Genomic DNA, 17,497 nt, shown 5'->3' on the forward strand with positions numbered 1-17,497 from the left:
ATATATTTACTAAATTAATTATTAATTATAAGAGTTTATTTGATTTAAAATAAAAATATAAAAATTTATTTGACTCAAAATAAAAATATAAAAATTTGATTGAATGTAATAAAAATATAAAAATTTATTTAAATTTTTATATCTATTAATGAATATATTATACCTATTAATGAATATATAATCATAGAATCGCTAAAGGCCATAAACAAAAAGTGGGGCCATTTAAACCCTACCAACTTGTGCCTTGCAAAATTACAAATTGTAAGAAATCAATAAAGAAAATACAAGTTAAAAACCAACGTGTTCATGTTCACACGCTTTTAGCTGTCACACACGGACCTGTGACTGGACCTTTTCTCATAAAGCATCTATAAATTACTCTCAATTATTTAAATATTAAAAATGCATCATGAAGCATGTTAAACAAACCCTAATTATCTATTAACACAAAAATTAAAAGATTTTTCTGATTTGCTCTGCCAAAACCCACACGGGGCCTTGTTTCTATTGTGAGTCTTCCATACACGTGGCACTCTCACGATCTATCCCTATCCTTAACCCTATTTAAGGAGAAATCCCCGAGCCCACATCCTCTAGACTCAAATCTCAAAACATCCCACTTTCACCACCCAATCAAATGCCGGCCACGTCATACGTTCTCCTCGGAATCAGATAACGTGGAAGGATCTGATTAAACAAAATCAAACCCGACGCCAAACTGTAGCGGATCATTTCTCCCAAGAGACCTACCCAAGTAGCATCATCTCTCACGATCTACCGTGGGCCGCCTAGAGATCAACGAATGCAATCTTGCCACGTCGGCCGCGAGCTCGCGTCGCCACTGCGCTATCTAACACCGACTTCGTTGGGCTATCATTGCAGGGACACGTGTCCGTGAGTTTGACACACACATTCGGTGAGATAGGGCAAAATTACCGGTGCAGCCGGTAACTCCCTCTCTGCAATTCCCGCTAGGTATATAAACAGCCTCCTTGAAAACTCTCTCTCCACCAATTTTTTCAGTTTTCCAAATTAAGTTATAAAAATAAAAAAACAGAGGAAAAAAGTAACGTTTCGCTTTTTAATTTTTTCCCTTTCCAGCTCTCGATTTTGAGGTTAGTAGCTTCTCTTTTTCTTCAGTAGTAATTTTTTTTCTTTAATTTCTTGTTTAATCCTTTTCATTTACATAAAGTAGTTTAATCATTTTGTTAGCTCGAATCTGCTTTAATCGATCTCTTAAGCTGGGAAAGTTTACTGTTTTTTCTTGGAAATTTTGTTTTATTTTGAAGTGATTCCTGCTTGCTATTTCTTGATCTTCTTGTTTAACTTGCTATTAAGTCTTTAATTAAGGTTAATCTGTTGATTCTGGCGGGGCTCTCATTTCTTTTTAATTCGAGTTCGATGACAATATGGGATTTTCAATGCGTGTGATTAATTTGGGAATAGAATTTGATTAGTAGTTTGTTTCGAGTAGTAGTGTGATTTGATCGCTGATATGTGATTTTAAAGTGCAAGAATTTAAGGTTTTTAATATTCTTAACTCGATATTCTTGCTTTAGTTAGTTGGGTCCAAAATTAGGGTTTTTTGGGTAGGAGATAGTCGAAGAAGTTTGTTTCTTTACAAATTGTGAGGTTAATCTGGGAAATCTTTTGGGGCTTTCTTTAGCAGTGTTTCCAGTCTTGATTGATTTCTCTGAGTGGAATACTGTTGGAAAAGTTGTACCTTTGTTCTCTTGAAGCACATGTAATTCGGATTCTAATTTTTGTTATCTGGTTTTTCTATTATACATTGTTTTTAGATCTCTGCCACAAATTGTTGAGGGCGTATTTATTATTAGAAAGGCCTGGCTCTGGATAGCTATTTAGACTCCAGCCACCAGGGTTCGGTGCCTCCAATGGCACCTTCTCGGGTGGCTGGAGGGTTAACCCAATCTTCCTCAAGTTCTGGAATTTTCTTCCAAGGAGATGGGCAGTCCCAGGCTGTAGTTAACTCTCGCTTGAGCTCACCTTATGAGAACTCATCTAATTCAATTCCTGGAACTGGGCGTCCTAATTTGGGTCCGGTTTCGGGGGACATGAACAGTGCGGTGTTGAACAGTGTGGCGAACTCAGGACCTAGTGTCGGGGCAAGTTCTTTGGTCACAGATGCAAATTCGGCATTGTCAGGAGGTCCCCACTTGCAGAGAAGTGCTAGCATTAACACGGATTCATATATGCGCTTACCAGCATCTCCGATGTCGTTTTCTTCCAACAATATAAGCATGTCAGGTTCATCGGTCGTTGATGGATCCTCTGTAGGCCAGCAGGGCTCTCATCAAGACCCAAGTGTCCAACAAATGCAGCAGAGTCAGCAGTTGCAGCAAGGGGCCTCAAGTGCTACATCTTTGCCCACAACACAAACTGGGCAAGTTTCACTTCCCATGGGTCCACGAGTCCCGGGGTCCTTCATGCAAGACCCTAATAATCTATCCCAGGTGCAGAAGAAACCTCGATTAGATATCAAGCAAGAAGACATTCTGCAGCAGCAGGTGCTGCAGCAACTGCTGCAGAGGCAGGACTCCATGCAGTTGCAAGGTCGAAACCCTCAATTGCAAGCTTTAATCCAGCAGCAGAGACTTAGGCATCAGCAACAGCAGCAGTATTTGCAGTCGATGCCTCCATTGCAGAGAGCCCACTTGCAGCAACAGCAGCAACAAATGCAGTTAAGGCAGCAATTGCAACAACAGGGCATGCAGCAAGTAGCTGCAATGAAGCGCCCCTTTGATAGTGGTGTATGTGCTCGCCGGCTAATGCAATACTTATATCACCAGCGGCAAAGGCCATCTGTGAGTTCATGTTTTTTATCTACTGCATCTTGTGATAAAGTCTCTTGTATTTTAATTGGGTTCATGTAACACTTTCAATCCTATTAAGATTGCATTTTTTTTTTGGTAGAAATCTGCTATATGATCAATAATCTTGTTATTACAGTCATTAAGTTGTCTCTTTTTTTTTTTTTTGTAGAAATCCACTTTATGATGCCATGCATGCTTAATTATCCTGTTACTGTCTTGACATTAACTCATTTCACTTAGTAATTGGTGAAGTTAAACATTTTATTGAATCCTGTTATGACTACTTGATTTTGTAGGACAATACTATTGCATACTGGAGGAAATTTGTGGCAGAGTATTATTCTCCTCGTGCAAAGAAAAGGTGGTGTTTATCACAGTATGATAACGTCGGGAGTCATGCACTTGGTGTTTTCCCTCAAGCAGCTATGGTTCGTCTTTGTGCTTCTCTCTCTATAGTCTGTGTAACTTATGAAAATTACCTTTGTATCGCAAAGTTTAGGCCTTGCTGCCAAATTGTTTAGCTAATGAATAACCTTGCACGAATTCTTCTGTATGGATGACACTATCTCTCGCTTTGCTTCTTAAATTACATGCTTGTCTTCTAATATGTAAAATTCTTCCTTTCTTTCTTATAAATTTCAGGATGCCTGGCAGTGTGACATTTGTGGGTCTAAGTCTGGAAGGGGGTTCGGTAAGAGATTTATGAGCATTTACTTTGTTCCAGACTGTATTTTTTTTGTTGATTTTGTTAGGAATTACAGTTTAGAAATAGGGTAAGAGAAAAAGACATTCCTTAGCCTGTATTTGTTAGATAATGCTATTTGCAGTAAATTCATAACTTGCTTTTCATTGGTTTTTAGTTTTATCTAGCTTATCTCAAACTTTCCATGATTATAGAATATCCATTTTTCGCTTTCTATATATTGACATATAGGATTGAAGAGGGAAATGGAATTTCTTGAATTTTTAGGTAACATGTTTGGAATTGTTGGTATTCTTTGTCAGTTTAAAAGTTTCCTCAAGTAACATTTTCACTTCTTGGTCTCTGAATTGGACAATATACTATATACCAATGGCTTGAAATTAATATGGATTGTATAATAACATTCCATGGATTTGTGGGCTCCATTATTAATACCCTTATTTTGTCTCACAAGTTAGAGAGCAGATGCCCTGTGCCTCTGGCTTTGATCTAGTTTGTCTTTGCAAAAGCCACTTATGATTGTTGGAATTCAGTATCTGGCCACTTTCGTCATTCTGACTAACTAATTACCCTCTTATGTTTACAGAGGCAACTTTTGAAGTACTCCCAAGACTCAATGAAATCAAATTTGGCAGTGGAGTAATGGATGAGCTTCTGTTTTTGGACTTGCCCCGTGAGTGTAGATCTACTTCTGGAATGATGATGTTGGAGTATGGAAAAGCAGTTCAAGAGAGTGTATATGAGCAGCTTCGTGTTGTTCGTGAGGGTCAGCTTCGCATCATATTCACTCAGGAATTAAAGGTTAACAGAAAAGCTGTTTCACATTTTGCAGTTGTTGCCGTAATCTGGGAATAACCTATCAACACTTTCTCTTTTGCAGATATTGTCTTGGGAGTTTTGTGCAAGAAAACATGAAGAACTTTTTCCTCGTCGTTTAGTTGCACCTCAGGTACTAAGATTTGCTCCTTATTAGCTCTAACTTCTTGGCCAAAAGTTTTACATTTATCAGAAATTTAATTTTATTGGTATAATAGTTGTTAACATGCAATTGGGTATGTTTATGTTCCTTAAGGTATAGTAATTTTATTGGTATAGTAATTGTTAACACTCCTTTCCTATAGGGAATGCAGTTGTGGTTGACGTTTTTTTTTTACTTAGTTTTGAACCTGTAATAAATGTTGAGTAAATTGTTAAATTGTCTGCTTTAGGAAACATGGGGTGATCTCTTCATGTAAGTTGTGAAAGGGCTGTATTGTTTCTGTTGTCATTGGTACCAATTGCTGGTCATGTGTATGCAATATATGGAACAATAAAGAGATATTTTCATCATGGAGCTTGGATATTAATGGTACTTCAATTCCTATGAAAGAGAAAGGGAGGAGTTTGAAGTTTTTAAGCAAAGTGTTTGGGATCTGAAGGGAAAAGATAGTAGAGTAAATGAGTGAAAAGGTGATAAGACTAGAGTTATCAAGTCCTGTTTACCTTGTTTTGGAGTGGAGAGGAGCATAAGAGTGAATGAGAAATTTATGTGCTATTACCATTGCATCTCAATTTAAAATCATTACTAAAAGAAATTTTTGAGTTGAAAGCGCCAAAGTGAAATACTATGCTTTCAAACCCTTCCAATATGAGGGAATTTCAAAAATTAGCTGGCGTTTAGTTCACCTCGAAGTTCAACCCCTCAAAAAACAAAAAAAAATTCAAATAATGTAGGGTAAACCCTTTACTCCATTTCACTCAGCTCCTATATGTCCCCTTCCATCCTAACACATTGTAAATGTTGCTCTGCATCTGTTGATAATGTTAGAGAGAATAATAAAGAAAGCCCAAAATGGTGTTTTTAGTTGACTTGAACCTTTATAAGGAGCAGGCCAAAAGATGTAAATTGTTTTTGTTGCTTTCATGGTTTTATGTTAATGGTTTAATCTCTAAAATTGCTTTCTTTGTTATGTGTAAGCGGTTATTTTTAACTAATTCTATCTCTGTTTGAAACACTTCCTAAACTACATATGGGTTTGCCATTTCCTGATCAGATGTAATTTTGTTTAAGTTCTCTAAAGACAACTGATATAACTTGAACTTGTCAATCATGCAGGTAAACCAGTTACTTCATGTGGCACAAAAATGCCAGAGCACAATATCTGATGGTGGATCTGAGGGGGTTTCTCAGCAGGACTTGCAAACAAACAGCAATATGTGAGTTAATCATACAAAAGCCAAATTCTTTTTATTCCATGATTGATGTTACTTATCGGATTCTTATGGTTAGAGCCCTTAAGATCTTTGAGCAGATAAGTTGCTCGAAGTCTTTACTTGAGAAACCCTGGAAGTATGAAGCTCATCTGGTTTGTTATGTGTGGTTTACCGTCCTTGAATGCAATTAAGCGATTGGGCACAACACCAAAATGTGATTTTGCTGGATCCTGAAAGAGTAGCGTTAGTTTTAACTGAACCTCTAGTTGTAGAAGCTTAGACTGGATTTTTTTTTTTTGTTAAATTAGCGAAGGTTTTAGTGAGTGCTTAATTTTTGGTTTGCATGTACTCAGAATCTATTCCCTGGCCTTTAGAGTTTTGCTGATACACAATTGATTGCTTTCTCTCAGGGTCCTGACGGCTGGACGACAGCTTGTGAAGAGTTTGGAGTTACAATCACTGAATGACTTGGGTTTTTCGAAAAGATATGTGAGATGTTTGCAGGTACAGTTATGGCTTTGTGCATGTATCGGTGAATAATATTCTTTATTGAGTTTTCTTACAGTTTTTCCATAATTTGTTTTAGATTGCTGAGGTTGTCAATAGCATGAAAGATCTCATAGATTTTTGTCGAGAGCACAAGGTTGGGCCGATTGGTGAGTTGTACTGTATGCCTTACTGACTTCTTGACATTTTGATAGTTTTTCTTTTGTTCATCTTATCTGCTGGCCACAATCATGGAATTGTATCATAATAGGTGGATGCTCTAACTTTGATATATTGTGGCATACTTTCTTTTCTAATATTTAAGAAAATGAAATGATTCCAAGCTTGTTTCTATATTGTTAGTTGGTATTTAGTTAAGATGTGTGTGAGGGAGTAAAGCCTTTTTATGTAGCGTACAAATGATCTTCAGCTGCTTCATTCTAGTGCTTCATTTTTGTTTAAGAAAATTTAATCAGCCTTGTAAAGATTGTGGTGGGCATCACCTGCTTACCTTTCCTTCTATTAGGGAGAATGTTTGCATTGCATGCTTTGCATTTACTGGAAGTTTTTGGATAGCCTTTGTTTTCTTTCCCTGATTTTTTCACAATTTGTAATCTCTTTCTGTTTATCAGCCTTTTGTTTTCTTCTTCGGATGCTTATGCCCCTTTCTGTTTTTATCAGTATGAAATGTGCAATCCACTTGGGCAAAAAGTAACCATATCTCTGGATCTTTGTTCTGCTAAAGTTTTGGTGTTTGTTATGCTTGATCTACATATTGGTTAGGGACTATAAGTGTTTTTGGCCACATTAGGGCTACAGTTTAGTTTATGTGAATGGAGGTAAAACCGTTTTATCATTGATTCTAAACTTCTGTTTGCTTAAACACCATATTTGCAGAGGGCTTGAAAACTTATCCTCGACATGCCACTACAGCCAAGCTCCAAATGCAAAACATGCAGGAAATGGAGCAGCTAGCAAATGTACAGGGTCTGCCAACTGACAGGAATACTCTCAATAAGCTTATGGCATTGCATCCTGGAATAAACAATCCAATGGGCAACAACCATCACATGGTTGGTCGAGGGACTTTAAGCGGATCAGCACAAGCTGCTTTGGCACTTACTAACTACCAGAATCTGCTCATGAGACAGAATTCAATGAATTCAAACCCTAACTCACTTCATCAGGAAGCTTCATCTTCCTTCAATAATTCTAACCAGAGTCCATCTTCAAATTTCCAAGGGCCTGCTGCCTTATTACCAGGATCCATGCAGACCCTGCCTGTTAGTGGCTTATCAAGCCCTCATTTACCAGCTGCTCAGCAGCCACAACAGCAGCAGCAACTGCAGCAGCGCACATTAAGCGCTAATAACTTAATCCAACAGAACCATCCGCAGTCCTCTCAGGGTAATCAGGCTTTACAACAACAAATGATCCAACAGCTGCTACGTGAGATGTCTAATAACAGTACGGGAGTTCAACAGCAGTCCCTGAGTGGGCAGAATGTGAATGGGAGTATGGCAAGAAATGGAGTGGGCTTCGGAAGCAACACTGGTGCTGTGGCCCCAGCTGCCTCTAATGTGTCAGGAAGTGTTGCAGGGCCTGCACCAAGCCGAAGCAACAGTTTTAAAGCTCCTTCAAACAGTGATTCTTCAGCAGCTGGTGGCAACAATGGATTCAACCAGAGAGCACCTGATTTGCCTCAGAATCTCCATTTGCAGGATGATATAGTTCCGGATATAGCTCATGAGTTCACAGAGAATGGGTTTTTTAACAGTGACCTTGACGATAATATGGGTTATGGCTGGAAGGCATGACTAACATAGTTTGGCCCAATTAATGGCTTCTGTTGGGTGAGTATTGGGCAAATCGTTGTACAGAATATTTGAAATAGCCGCCCTTTTGTTTTCTATTGTTTTACTTTTTTTTTTTTGTTCCCCGGCCTCTCTAATATGGCATATTGTTGTGACGTCACTTGCTTTGTGCTTCAGTAGGTGGTTTAGTGATCTTTTTCTTCTTTAACGTTTTCCGGTTTTCAAGTCTTGCAAGTGTAATCTATTGAACGAACTTGAGAACAGTTTCAGTATCTTATCTTATTAATATGATATTTACATGCTTCACTGGCCTGTTAGGACGAGTGATCTTGACTGGCGGGAAGGGGGTAAATACCAGATTATAGCAAGTATATCTATTGTTCGGTAGCTGATGACAGCCTTGCATTCTATCCAGATTCCTGATTTTGTTGGCACAAGTGTCATTGCAGCAATGGGACGGTAACTTATGCACTTGAGCCTTTTTGGGCAAAATATTGGGGGATGAAGCCTAGACCAAAGGCCTTGAGGCAGCCACAATCGGTTTTAGCTGTTTATCCTCCGCCGGTTGCTTAACAGCTGCTAAATTAAAAAGCAACTGCTGCACAGCCGAAGTAAATAGTCATTAAATTGACCCTAGCTGACATTTTGCTCCATCATGACTCAAGAAAAGGCTCATAATTATAGGCTTACGCAACAAAATGAGACAAATGGAACTGGATATCGACTCCATAAACCCACCATATCAAACATTGCTAGTGTTATAACTTTGATGCAAATTTCCAGTCAGTTTCTGGTGTCACTATTTTGTTATTTGCACAGATATAAAATCCAATCCGACGTCAGATCAACAGAAGTCCAGAACCATTCAGCTGCACCTGGATTAATGCAGAATGCTAGCAAAAGAGGAAAATGTAACTGACATGAACAATTTTCAGGGTCAAGTAGGGCGCTCGTCATCTGCTTCATTAGCACCAGCTGCCACAGTCCCAAGTAGTGTATTCAATATCATTTGTTCCCAACCTCTTGTGCCTCTCTGTATTAATCTTGCAGTTAGTGTACGAAAACGAGAAGATGCTGCATTCTCCCAATTAGGTGACCCTGAGGATAGCATACAATTTTCTGTTTCAGGCAAGTACTTCAAAGCACACCTCCCTGTGGCATCAAGTATGTCTATATCAAATCTTGGTAAAAATGGCCGCCCAACAACTTGAACATGGGAGATACTGCACAAAGGTCAACCAATTTTACAAATTTAGAAACAGTTATTGTACCTTAAAATGAACAGAGACAAGATTTGCAATTTACACTTAAATGAACAAAAACTATGATTCCTGGGCCTCAATTGGTAGTTAATGCAGAGCAGGCCAAGATTAAAAGCTGTTTCCAACATTAGCCATGCTTCAAAGTCCAACTTGCACCCGAGCATTTGACTTATTGGTTGGTATATGATCTTTTGCCTTAAAAGCAGGGTTCGAATCTCCCTTCCCCCATTTAAAAAAAAAAAAAAATACTTCTAAGTGCAACTTAAAGTAATTTCTTCACTGAGAAGAACTGTGCCTCAAGATGCCCCATTACAGCTAATTTCACATTGCACAAAATGAAGCTACCAATTTGTTAATGTAAAGCCTTAGCTAGCAGTTTCTTTTGTTCTTTTTTAAATTTGGAATTACCAGCTTCTAAAACGTTAATAATCAGAAATATTGAACCAACAATTAAAAAACTTTAGTCATCCAAAATATCTCTCAAAAGTTCAGAGAGAGGGAGAGATAACCATATATAATATAAACCATCCATTTCTTGTTTCTGAACTCTACCCAGCAACTCAACTTGCAAGAATCCTCCAATGCATAGAACATTCTCTGGTAGCTTGAATTTTTGCAAGCAATTTTCCTGTCAATAAGTTATTAGAGCTGTTTAAATGAAGCAGATGACAAGAGAATTTGAACATTAAAAAGAAAAAGAAAAACTCCATGGGAAGGCTACCTTGTGTGGTAGCCTAATCACACTAGGATCGAGAGCAGGACAGAGGGAAATAACAGGAAAGGAAAAAACAGGACAAAAAAAGCCTAATCATTTTTGCTTAATAAGTCATAAAACAAAAAATAATGCCTCTTGAATTTCATTTCCCCAACTGGACATCAAATGAAAGCCAATTTTAGCTGGTTGGAATGCAGCTCACCTGAGCCATTGGAAATTCTGGTGAAATATATGTCCATATAAACTTGTCATCTGCCAATCTGTGACTAGGCATTGAGCCATCTTTAGTGTCACTCGCCTCAGGTAACCTTGGATGACCCAGTCTAAATCTAACTGCCTTTGATGAATATATAGGGAAGCCATACTGAAAATAAGCTGATACGCAAACATAATTCTGTCAGTTAAAAAAGTTTCACTACAGGCAAGTGGAATACACAAGAGAAGAGTACAAACAAGTAGAGTTGGACCTTGGAATGGCTGAACATGGAATTCTGTAACAAGACACACCTTGGCCACCAACTTATAAATTAAAGTCTCAGGGATAGCAGGATCACTTTGGCCTTCGCTTGACCAATATGATGCTATATGTTCTATTCTATCCAGTGGCTCCAAAGTGTTATGGATGCTTTCTTCAGGGTAATTATCTGTGCTGGATGCACTAATGGCCTCTGATATGCAATCTTTTCTTGTCAAAGGGTTGAGGCCTCGAGCTAAAAAGGCATAGACTCTATGATTCCTTCTAAGGCATTCCAACTCTAAGTGATCATGCTGTCTAAGTTTTACAGGATCTATCAAGTTGTTCACTTCAATGGTGTGAGCAACACTAGAAATTTCAGGCAACAATTTCAAGCAAAGCTGCTTACAAAGACCGTTAGAAATCACTGCAAGATAAACGAAAATTACTGATATCAATATTATTAAAGAAAAGCGTATAGTAACAAATAAAATCAAAGCTTAAACTGAAGCTGTAAGTAGGCTGCATCAATCAAGACATGGTTATGGTTAATTCCCGCATGCTTTGCTTACCAAATTGGCGCCAAGAACTGGAAACCAAGCAAACTCTGATGAGATCAGCAGGGTTATCCAGATGCAGTAGAATCTTCATAGACATATCAGGTCCAAGCAATTTTATAAAATCACAACAATTATCCATTTTGGATCTTTTTTGTAAAGATTTAACGCTTTGTAGCTACACCAATACTGCACAACAACAGAAGATCCAAAAAAAAAAAAAAACTAGTCAAAAACAGCTTAGGAATCAATTACCAAGCAACGATTGGACATCAGAATTCTCAGTTGTCTACATATAAGCAATATAAGGGCGGAAAAAGATCGTTGTTCTAGGTTTTCATTGAGATCAATCGCGGAAAATTCGTTACCCAGCCGAAAACAGACTAAAATCCAATCACATGAAAGACAAGACAGAACATACAGGAAATGCTTCATTCCCAAAGATGACATCTTGTGAGCTCGTTAAACGAGATTGACAAAGAAAATGAAAGAAACCATAAGCTTATAATCCATACAATGATGCAAACATGATAGATATCAGATGCAATCATGTAACCTCAAAACTTAAGTAAAAAGTGTACAGAAAGGAAAGATACCCTTTTGCAGAGAGAGAGAGGCAATAGATCCAAAGCAAAACTAAAAGGAACCAAACAAAAAAAAAAACCGTTAAAAGACAGAAAATGTAACCATTTTAGCCACCTTTCCTGTTTAATATCTGTAAGACAAGAGGGAGAACACCACCGGCCGGCCCTGAATTTCAATGAGAGAGAGAGAGAGACAGTTCTAAAAGCCCAACAAATAACAATATCGTGGACCTGTTATTACCTTGATGACATTATGGACTCCTTATATAAAATATCTTTTTGTTTTATCTAGTATATTTTTCTGGGGTTTGTTTTAATTTTTCATGAACATGTTCTTTTTTCGCCTTTGGATCATATGAAAGGGTTAAGAATTGATTCTTGCTTAAGTGGGATGATACGAGGTTATTAACTTATTATTGCTCTTGCATTTTTGTTTCAAAACCTTGAGATTCCCGACATGGTTGCCAATGTAGCGTTTCTTTTGTTCATGCTTTCAAGGAATATCCACCAGAGAAAGACAAGCATTGAAATAAAAAAAAAAAGAAAAAGAAAGAAAAGAAATTGTTATACAAGTAATAGAGTGCGACAAGTAATAGTAAAGAATAGAATTTGCTTCCTTCCCCACCATAAATATCATCTGCTAAAGTACTATAATTCTTGATTCAATCAAATGAAAGATACTTTCCACCAGCAAAGAATGAAGAAAGAGAGCAAGTCATCTTCTTTATCATGATGGGTAGACTGTAATTCATGCAATGTTTCCTTTATCTGAAGTTTTACTCGAATAATCATCCACTCAAATAGCCGCAGCTGTAACTCAAGTCCAAACGGTGGGGTCAGGCCCTCATGCACTAGATAAGATTGCCAACGTGGCCGATTGTTCCTGACCAATGAATGCTTGCGGCCCAACCAAGGTCTCCCAGTGGGTCCAGTTCAATCCAATCCCCTAACAGCCCATTGCTTCAATCCAAAAACGATTGATGAAGCCTTGTTGTGCCCTACAATCGACTCAACCAAACGAGGATTTGGATCCTTTCACTTTATCTTGAGGATGTGATTTTACCTTTTTTTTTTGTCATGTTGTGGCCAGGGTCAATTTCAATGATTTAGGATGTAAAGAAATAGACCATTCAGCTTTAAAGGTGTAACATTCAATAGGGTAGCTTGTATTTTCAATTGAATACAAGTTGGAGTCAATCCCAAATACAATTATTTTCCCATTTACTGTACAAAGCGAATAAGACAACGGTGATTAAAAAGTATAAACAAAAAAAAAAAAACCCTAGCTAAAGGACATTTTGGGACAAAAGAACATGAAATTCACATGCAAATTATATTTTGTGGACCCAAAAAAAAAAAAAAACAAACAACCCACATTTCTATTTGAACTGCTCCCCACTTTAATGTAACATTTTTAATTTAGTTTAATGTGCCTGCCTACTAGAGAACATCCTAAAAACTTAGTTTACTTCAATCTCTGCCTAAACTCACTAGGGTATATCAATACAGAATCTACACAAAGACCTCCTTTGGTATGTGTACAATCGATCTGCATCATTGAAAATTTGATCTTTGCTGGGGAATTTGAATTCTCAATGACAAAATCTCCCACATGGTAATGAACCCAGTTCCCTGGTTCATACAAGTAACATTCTGACGAGGCTTGCTGGCCATTGGAAGTTGAAAGTTGAAACCGGACGGGCTTGATATTCCAGCCATGAACCTGATCAAGGTTACAGACCCGTCGGCCGAATCTTTTTGAGGATTTGCCTAGCTGCAGCCTGAAGAATAGACTATATGCCCCTGGAGGAAATTCAAAATCTAATTCTCCAACCACTTCAAACCACCAGATTTGTTGAAGATATGCCACTGTCTGGAATCTATACACGTCAAAGAAAATTGATGTTTGAGTCAATTCTTCATTGGTTTCCCGATCTTCCCTTTTCTCAAATATCTTCGACAAGTTAAAAAACTACTAAATGAAGTTGACAACATTGAAAAGCCTATATATATTTCCCAGGTTTTGTGCATGTTTGCTTCTAATGCTAGGCAATGTTGAGAGGGAATGAAAAGTTATACGAGCTTCTTGGGATTAATAAAATGTACCCATGTTTTCATTAGCAAAGGCACCTATCTCTAGAAAAATAATGATACTAAAATTGAATACTTAAGAGACAAGGCAAGAAATCACAATACAAACGGAATAAAAAATCTTCTCAGCATAAAACTTGTAGGCCATCCAACTTGGTTCAGTCTTTTTCAGTCATAGCTCTCAAGGCGCAAGTTGCTAGTGTTAGTCCTCTTCCTAGGTGATTAGAGAATCTAGATGGCGTCGTTGCATCACATCCAGAAACACACACACGAAAAAAAATCCATTTTCTTTGAGCTCCTTGATGACAACATATTCCCAATTTCAGTTGCAATGATATATTAGAATCATTTTCCATGGCAATCCAATTGAGAAAAAGAGAAAAGAAAAGAATCACAAGAACTATTCCAAAAGAAAGGGATAACCATCAAGGAATATATAGTAATGTATTACCTGGATTCTTCTGTTGGAATGTGATTCCAATATCTCCGATCATCTATCCCTGTTATTTTCAGTGCCTTGGCGGATACTGCCAAGCAAAGCTTACCGCTGTTTTTATCCAACCACACTTCCTACAATTGGAAATTTAAACAGCAAAAAAAGATTTAAGAAACAGTAACTAGTGAATCGTAGTGGTTTACTCAGGCCAGGATTAGAATATATATTGCAGTCAAGAATCATATCCCCAAATCCTTGGTGAGTATGTCTGATTATATATCGTACAGGATAAGCATAAACAATTGTGATCAAAGATCAAATGGAAACTAATCTTTTTCTTCCTTTTGATTGGTGATGAGCAAAGAAGAGAACGAAAGCTACCTTGGTGCCACCATCAAATCGATTGGGCCTGCAAAGTCTTGCATAAGTCTCTTTCTGGCTTAAAGTCTCCGGACTTTGTCCAAGAACTTTCTTAACCAGATACCTGTAGTTTGATGGCAGCTTTGTTTCCCATACAAAATCAGCCAAAGAAGCTCCACGAAAAGCCCTGTTCAAGCTCGCTAATTTGCATATCTCTGGTGGATCCAAGTACATAAAAATTGATGATATACAGCTTTCTGGCACATCATCAAGACCAGGCCTTAATGGAAAACCCCTTTGAGCATCTGCCGCAAGACCAGAAACACCAGCCCCCATAAAAATAAAAACAAAAGAACAAGGGAAAACCTAAGAAAACTGAAGCAAAATTTTATTTCAAGAGAGGGTTCAGAGATAAAGGAGAAGATGGTATATGATGTAGGAAACAGGAGGAGAGATGGAAGAAGATGTCACCATTTCCTTCATGTTCAAGGGAGAAGGAGACAGAGGGGTAGAGGGGGGTTTCTTTTATGGGGTTTAACGAAGGATTGCAGTCTTTGAGAAAAGGGGGAAGGTGGGAGTCCTAAATAACAATATTCTCCACTGGACAATGGAAAAGGGAACGTGTAGATGACTGTGCATGGAATATATTCTGTCTTTGGATTCGAGTAATGTTATTTATACGTTATCCATACATCAGTTTTTGTGGCTTCAGTCAAAACCTGGCTAATCCACATAAATTCCCAATACAGGCAATAAATTTTTTCAAAGCTCGGCGAATATCATTTTGTTTATATTTGATTTCTCTTCTAATTTTCTTTTAAATTTTGAAAAATTTCATTTCAGTATATACTGGCTACCAGAAATGTGTTCATTGCCTCAATGTATAAATTCTAAATTGTATTGTATTTTGTTCTGAAGATAAGGCAAGCAGGAATTCAAACATTCATTTAATTAATTCACTGTTACTGATTATGGAATGAAAGCCATACTTGTTATAAAGAGGAAAATATATATCTATATATATCTATATATATATATATATGGTCAAAATACCCATCAAATTTCTGTACTCAAAATTGAAGTAATTTTTTATGTCACGTGACATATAAAAAAAATTCTAAAACAATTTTTTTGTGTTATGTCATAGGAACTAAATTGAATAAAAATAATATAATACAGAGATTAAATTGAACAAAATTGAGATATTGAGGGACGAAATTAAAACAAATATTTGAAAAATATAAATCTTTAAGTAGATGATAGATATACTTATTAATAAGCTAAATATTTAAGTGTAAAAGATTTATGATATTTAAAAATATATATAAATATTTTCTTACTTGATTATTTGATTCTAGAATATGTATATTAATTTATCTTCTTTGCAAAAATTAAGTTTGAATTCTCCTCTTATTAAAATGTCTTTGAAAACAATTTCATACATAAAATCAAATTTAGATAAATAACTTGCATTATGTTAGAGTAAAATAATATAAAAAGACTAAATAATTTATTTTCTTGTATTTATAATGATACAAAAATTTAAAATTTATTAGACTTAGGTTTTAACTTGAGCTGAACCCAAATTAGCAAAATAGGTTGATTTAATTTTTTCTTTTAATAAAAAGAAGCATGAAGATATAGAGTTAGCGATGATTATAAAAATAATTTTTTGTTTTGACTTGTTTAATTTCGACATGACAAACTTTTTATTACAATTTTAGAATATGAGTTACTCCACCCCTTCGATTTTTTATTTATTTTTTATGTTTTTATTTTGTTTAATATTTCAGGTTATATTTTTTAGATTGAAATTTCTTGAATTAAAGACTGCATTTACAGTTGATAGAGTTAAATATAATTGTAAATATTAATACAATTTTATTTGTATTTACAAATTTTTTATAGATCTAAATTAATAATTTAAATTTAGTAGAATTTGATTGTGGTATTTGAAATTAAATAAAATCATTTCATAAGAAACTTTGAGTAAATTTAAATAAAAGGTAAATTGGATAAGGATTAAATAATTCCAAAAGAATAGATATTTGTAAATTGTTAAAGTTGTAATTAAATCAACTTATTCTACTTATTTGAGTTCAGCTCATGTTAAAAACTAAATGAAATAAATTTTAAATTTTTATACTATTATAAATGAAGAAAAAAATTTATTTAGTTTTTTTATATTATTTTATTCCAATATAGTGCAAGTATTCATTTAAATTTAACTTTTGGTATGAAATTTTTTTCAATTTTTTTATAGAAGGAGAATTCAAACTTAATTTTTGAAAAAAAAATTAATGTAAATATTTTAAAATCAAATAATTAAGTAAAATAATATATATATATATTTTAATACCATAAATAATTTACACTTAAATATTTATCTTATTAATAAATATATCTATCATCTACATAAAGATTTGTGTTTTTTAAAATATTTTTTTAATTTAGTCCATTAACATTTCAATTTTGTTCAATTTAGTTTATTTATTATATATTTTTGTTTAATTTAATCTTTATGACGTAGCACAAAAAATTTTATATCTGTCACGTGGCATTGATGCGTCAGTATGTCAATGTTATGTCAACATTGTCACATCATCATATTAGTGCCACATGACGTGCCACTTCATCATGTGGGTGCCACATCATCAAAAATGTCATGTGAGCACTGACATCATCTTTTTAAAGAAAAAATTAAATGTCGTTAGTAAGAAGAACTAAATTGAAGTAATTTTTAAAATTAAAAAACTAAATTATTTCGATTTTGAATATAAAAATTAAATTGAACAAAATATATAAGTACATGAACTTGATGGGCATTTTGACTATATGTGTGTGTGTTGGTAAGGTTTGTGCGATTTGGGCTACTTTTGCTTTTCTGGCCACGGGGATGGGCGGTGACTGTATTAGGGGCAGGTAGGCGACCTTTCGGCAAGTCCTCCGCATTTAAATCACAAAGAAAAAGGCTTCAACTAACAAGATTTAGTTGTTTGTATTAGGAA

At 35.8% G+C, this 17,497-nt stretch overlaps 3 protein-coding genes across 6 annotated transcripts; 1 reads left to right on the top strand and 2 right to left on the bottom strand.

The window, feature by feature from the left end:
• Positions 1-996: 996 nt before the first annotated feature.
• Positions 997-8,398, top strand: SLK2 (SEUSS-like 2). Of its 2 annotated transcripts, none has more exons than XM_018117401.2 (10): positions 997-1,115; positions 1,800-2,825; positions 3,131-3,262; positions 3,477-3,525; positions 4,124-4,338; positions 4,418-4,486; positions 5,633-5,733; positions 6,141-6,234; positions 6,317-6,386; positions 7,114-8,398. In XM_018117401.2, exons 2-10 carry the CDS (start codon positions 1,896-1,898, stop codon positions 8,031-8,033), a joined length of 2,580 nt encoding a protein of 859 aa, XP_017972890.1. In that variant the 5' UTR covers positions 997-1,115; positions 1,800-1,895; the 3' UTR covers positions 8,034-8,398. The 2 variants fall into 2 exon arrangements, with proteins under 2 accessions (XP_017972890.1, XP_088660923.1); XM_088804797.1 differs by having other exon boundaries at positions 1,020-1,115; positions 2,084-2,825.
• A 352-nt stretch (positions 8,399-8,750) lies between these two features.
• On the bottom strand, positions 8,751-12,286 carry LOC18605506 (F-box protein At4g00755-like). Of its 3 annotated transcripts, none has more exons than XM_018117514.2 (6): positions 11,718-12,286; positions 11,034-11,207; positions 10,475-10,888; positions 10,210-10,382; positions 9,802-9,920; positions 8,751-9,253 (listed from the first exon to the last, which is right to left on the bottom strand). In XM_018117514.2, exons 2-6 carry the CDS (start codon positions 11,158-11,160, stop codon positions 8,968-8,970), a joined length of 1,119 nt encoding a protein of 372 aa, XP_017973003.2. In that variant the 5' UTR covers positions 11,161-11,207; positions 11,718-12,286; the 3' UTR covers positions 8,751-8,967. The 3 variants fall into 3 exon arrangements, with proteins under 3 accessions (XP_017973003.2, XP_007038602.3, XP_007038603.3); XM_007038540.3 differs by having other exon boundaries at positions 11,615-12,286; XM_007038541.3 differs by lacking the exon at positions 11,718-12,286 and adding an exon at positions 11,440-11,593.
• Positions 12,287-12,737: 451 nt separating this feature from the next.
• On the bottom strand, positions 12,738-15,128 carry PP2-A14 (phloem protein 2-A14). The gene is made up of 3 exons (XM_007038542.3): positions 14,511-15,128; positions 14,145-14,263; positions 12,738-13,482 (listed from the first exon to the last, which is right to left on the bottom strand). The coding sequence occupies exons 1-3, from the start codon at positions 14,823-14,825 to the stop codon at positions 13,068-13,070; spliced, it is 849 nt and encodes a 282-aa protein (XP_007038604.3). The 5' UTR covers positions 14,826-15,128; the 3' UTR covers positions 12,738-13,067.
• Between the last annotated feature and the right edge of the window lie 2,369 nt (positions 15,129-17,497).

Source organism: Theobroma cacao, chromosome 3 (assembly GCF_053813885.1).
Source record: "Theobroma cacao isolate CCN51 chromosome 3, ASM5381388v1, whole genome shotgun sequence".
In the NCBI taxonomy this organism is placed as follows: Eukaryota; Viridiplantae; Streptophyta; class Magnoliopsida; order Malvales; family Malvaceae; genus Theobroma; species Theobroma cacao.